This window comes from Haliaeetus leucocephalus, unplaced genomic scaffold (genome assembly GCF_000737465.1).
Source record: "Haliaeetus leucocephalus isolate CR32 unplaced genomic scaffold, Haliaeetus_leucocephalus-4.0 Scaffold327, whole genome shotgun sequence".
NCBI lineage: Eukaryota > Metazoa > Chordata > Aves > Accipitriformes > Accipitridae > Haliaeetus > Haliaeetus leucocephalus.
The window spans coordinates 21,253-24,847 of NW_010972763.1; the positions used below are offsets into that span (position 1 = coordinate 21,253).

The 3,595-nt window shown below is 41.1% G+C and overlaps 1 protein-coding gene across 1 annotated transcript in view; it reads right to left on the minus strand.

Annotated features, from left to right (window-relative positions):
• LOC104834249 (poly(A) polymerase gamma-like) overlaps positions 1-3,595 on the minus strand; it is a gene marked incomplete at its 5' end in the record, with an annotated part of 38,797 nt that overhangs the window by 1,034 nt on the left and 34,168 nt on the right. Inside the window, 4 exon segments of the mRNA XM_010571417.1 lie at positions 12-250; positions 327-433; positions 1,354-1,523; positions 1,611-1,732. Coding sequence (XP_010569719.1) covers positions 12-250; positions 327-433; positions 1,354-1,523; positions 1,611-1,732 — 638 coding nt within the window.

Genomic DNA, 3,595 nt, shown 5'->3' on the forward strand with positions numbered 1-3,595 from the left:
CCCTTCCTTACCTTTTCTCCGTCTGCTAGTGTTTTGGGGCGTTCTTCTGATGGAGGTGAATGAGGTCCTTCAGTGGTCACTGAATAAGGTCGTTTAGGTGCAGTGTTCTTAGGATCTGTAATTCGAGTCCCACTTAATTCGTGCTGTCCTTGGACAAAACGTGCTCCTGGTTGAGAAGCTGTGCTACGTCCTGGAATGGTGCTACCAACTGGAGGTCCCAATGTTCGTATTGCAACTGTAGCCTCCACTTCTGTAAGAGACACCGCGCTTCTAGAGTTCAGCCATGAAATTAAAGACTGCATTCCACCCACTACGTCAATACATACTTGAATCAGGAACAGGAATGGAGGGTCCCTTAGACACTGATGGCACAGCTACACGAGGTAGCTTCTCTCTCTTGTTAGCACCGTTAGATTTCTGGTACACAGCATTTCTGTAAGAGTCAGATGCTAGAGTTATAAAATGCTCGTTTGTAAAATACTACACATTTCCTTTCCAGAAAGCCCATGCAAGACACATGTGTGTCTTCTTAGCTCATTGTAACAGCTCTACCAAACAACAAACTCACAGGCAAACTAGCACGAGATCTTCATTTTGCTGAACTTCAGACCGCAAATTTAAACTTCAGCGTTTTCTTTAGTCAGTCTCTATGTACTTGTACTGTCTTCCAGCTTAGTATATCCAGCACTCTGTACTGCTTTTCATGAATGTATCTGCTCTACCTATACAGGCATCCCATTTTATTTTATTTTTAATGCTACTCCTACAGTACCAAATGGTCTGAACACAGCAGGCATTACACATTTGGTACTCTTGGGCTATTACTCTCAAGATTACATATTCCTCCTGGGCTGAAGTAGCTCATGAACAAGCAGACCTCCCAGGAAGTGACACACACTTTTACTGCCCGAGTTCTCATACTGCTGCACCAAGGCAGCAGCAGCTCTAGTGTTGCTGTGATCAAGATCAGCACTTCAGCAGAACATCATACTGCTTGGCATTAACCATACTTTTTGTTAGAAGGAACAAAATTACCTACATAAAAAACACTCCGGCTTCAAGTTACACGCTAACCTAAGGGGATCTACATTCGAGACCAAATAATTTCTCTGTTATCATGTTCTTCTTTCTTCCTATATGTGTTCACATACACTGAATTAATTTTTTCAAGGATTTCTTTAACCTGTCTCTCCCCATGTGCCCAAAGGAGATGACAGCTTTGTTCCTGAAGCCATTAGAGCCCTCCACATGCTTATGAACAACATAGATTCAAACAAGAAATCCTAGACCTCATTCACATTGTGAGTCAGTTAAAAAGCAGCTTCTTCACAGTTTTAAGGTTATGGTGCTAACCTTTATCTCTCTGCTGTAGAAGTGTCCAATTTAGAAATCTTATTTAAAGAAGAGACATTATCTGGTGTTCTGGAGCCCGTGTCTCTGGAACTGTCCAAACAGCTTCCATCTGAAGAAGTCCTTTTGCGCTGAAGCCCACCAGCATTTTGACTAGTACCTGGCATGCTTTGCTGAAACAACAACATCAAAATAATGAAGTCTTCAAGTAATTATTAAAGCAAAAAAAAAATGCCAGAAGAGCCAAATTTTTATTATACCTTCTTTCTTTTCTGTAAGGTTTCTGCAGGCAAAAAATAGTGGAGATGCTTTCTCTTCACATGAGCTGCCTCAATCTTCATACCTTCCTTTAGCACACTGAGGTTGTTAGCCTGGCTGTAAACTAACAGGAAATTTAGTGTTGTAGCTTAGTGGGAATGTTTGCATTAGGTATTTGTCAAAGTTACACATGGTTTCTTTAGAAGCAGCAAGCCTTTAAGTCTGTCCAGCCCAAACAAAGAACAAGAAGTTGTCTCAAGATGAAAGTGACCCCAGGTGCCCATTTCACATCCAGTACAGACCAGATACGTAACAGCTATTTTAAGTTCAAACATGCATTTATATGCTCAGTAACAACTGTGGTTTGCTAGTCATGCAGCTCACCTCTGAGCTGATTTTAACCTGAAGGAGATCATACTCCTTAACCCTTAGTTGTCTGGTTGAAGATAGATCTCGATGACTTTCTGAATCAACCCAATTGTGCTCAGCTGATGAGAGAACAGACACCTTACTCAAGATTCAGACTAGTTTTGTTTATTTGATATTTACAGTGGCGATTGTGCATTTTTTTCCTAACAGTTCTGTAACATCATACAACTTTTCAGTAATTTAGGTGTTAAAACTCTACCTGTCCAAGACAGACTGGATTTGAAGGACATCTGACTTATCAGAACCACTACAATTTAAACCAGTTCTTCTTAAGTGCCTGCAAACAACCTTTCATGCAACTAAAAAACGCTATACTAGCACAGCAGTTTTTACAGAATTAAGGCACATTTAGACAAGTTTAACAAGCCTGTCGTGAGCATAGCTGGAAAGTCAGCTTACTAGCATACAGAGTGGGAATCAAAGGAAGGACATGCAACCCAAACAAAAAGGCTTACAACAAGTCTTTCTGGAGGAGATCTAGAAGTGAAATAAAAGCACAAATATGAACATTCACACCAGCAGGAACAGTTGCTTCAAAGTAAATTCAATAATGTTTTTATGGAAAAGTGAGATCAAGTTCATTTAACAAAAGCCTTCCAAACTGTGAGCCTTATACTCTTGAGCCCATCAACTTTGCCCTCTAAAAATATTCTCTCAAAGTCAAGGCACATGATAAAAGCTTTCTTGCACGTAACTACTGGTCACTCCCACATTTGCCAAAGGATATCACACCTCTCAAGAAATACCTTTTCTGGCCAATCTCTCTGCGTTCAAACCCTATATCTGAAACACACGATAGGCTGTGCTTCACTAAACTGAGAGCGCACAGCTCTGCTAATCAAGTCTGTGCACAGAAATACAGGATTTAACATTAGTTCTAGCCTCTCAGCAGTACACAAACCTTGTTGACGTGATTTACATTTGCCACAACATTCAAACACAGTGCCACTGGATGTAACGTACAAGACAAGCATCAGTTCGGGTAACAGTGCAAGTCTGAGGAAGTCACCCCACCTGGCCTGAAACTCAGACAAGCGTTTTGATGCCTATTTTCTGTGCTTTTCTCATATCCCAAAGCGTGAGCTAAAAAGAAGGTCCGCTTTTACTGCATTTACTCATGTTGTCTGAGCAACACAACACACAGCTCACGCTGGTACCATGGAGAAATGTTTGTTTGCACTGATGAAGAGTTTAAAGGAGTGCACTGTTTAGAACTTTTTGTCCAAACACACTTGTCACTTCAGAAGAGTAACCCGATTTCCTTAGTTTGTCATTATGATAGCAAGGCATGAGCCTCACAGCACACGTGCACTTCTGAAAGGCACAAGAGCAGTCAGCTTGGGAAGAAGTAAACAGACTGTGGAAAAGACCTATACTTTCAGACGACTGCTCAGCCCCAACCCCCTTTATTCTAGCATTATCTAACAACGCTTGCGATATTACTTCATTTCTGCATCTATCAAAAGGAATAAAGTAAGATGAACATGGAGCTTGACGTGCAAGACTGCATGTCGTTACGATGCGACCACTCACTGCCTTTCAAAGTTCTGGGATGATA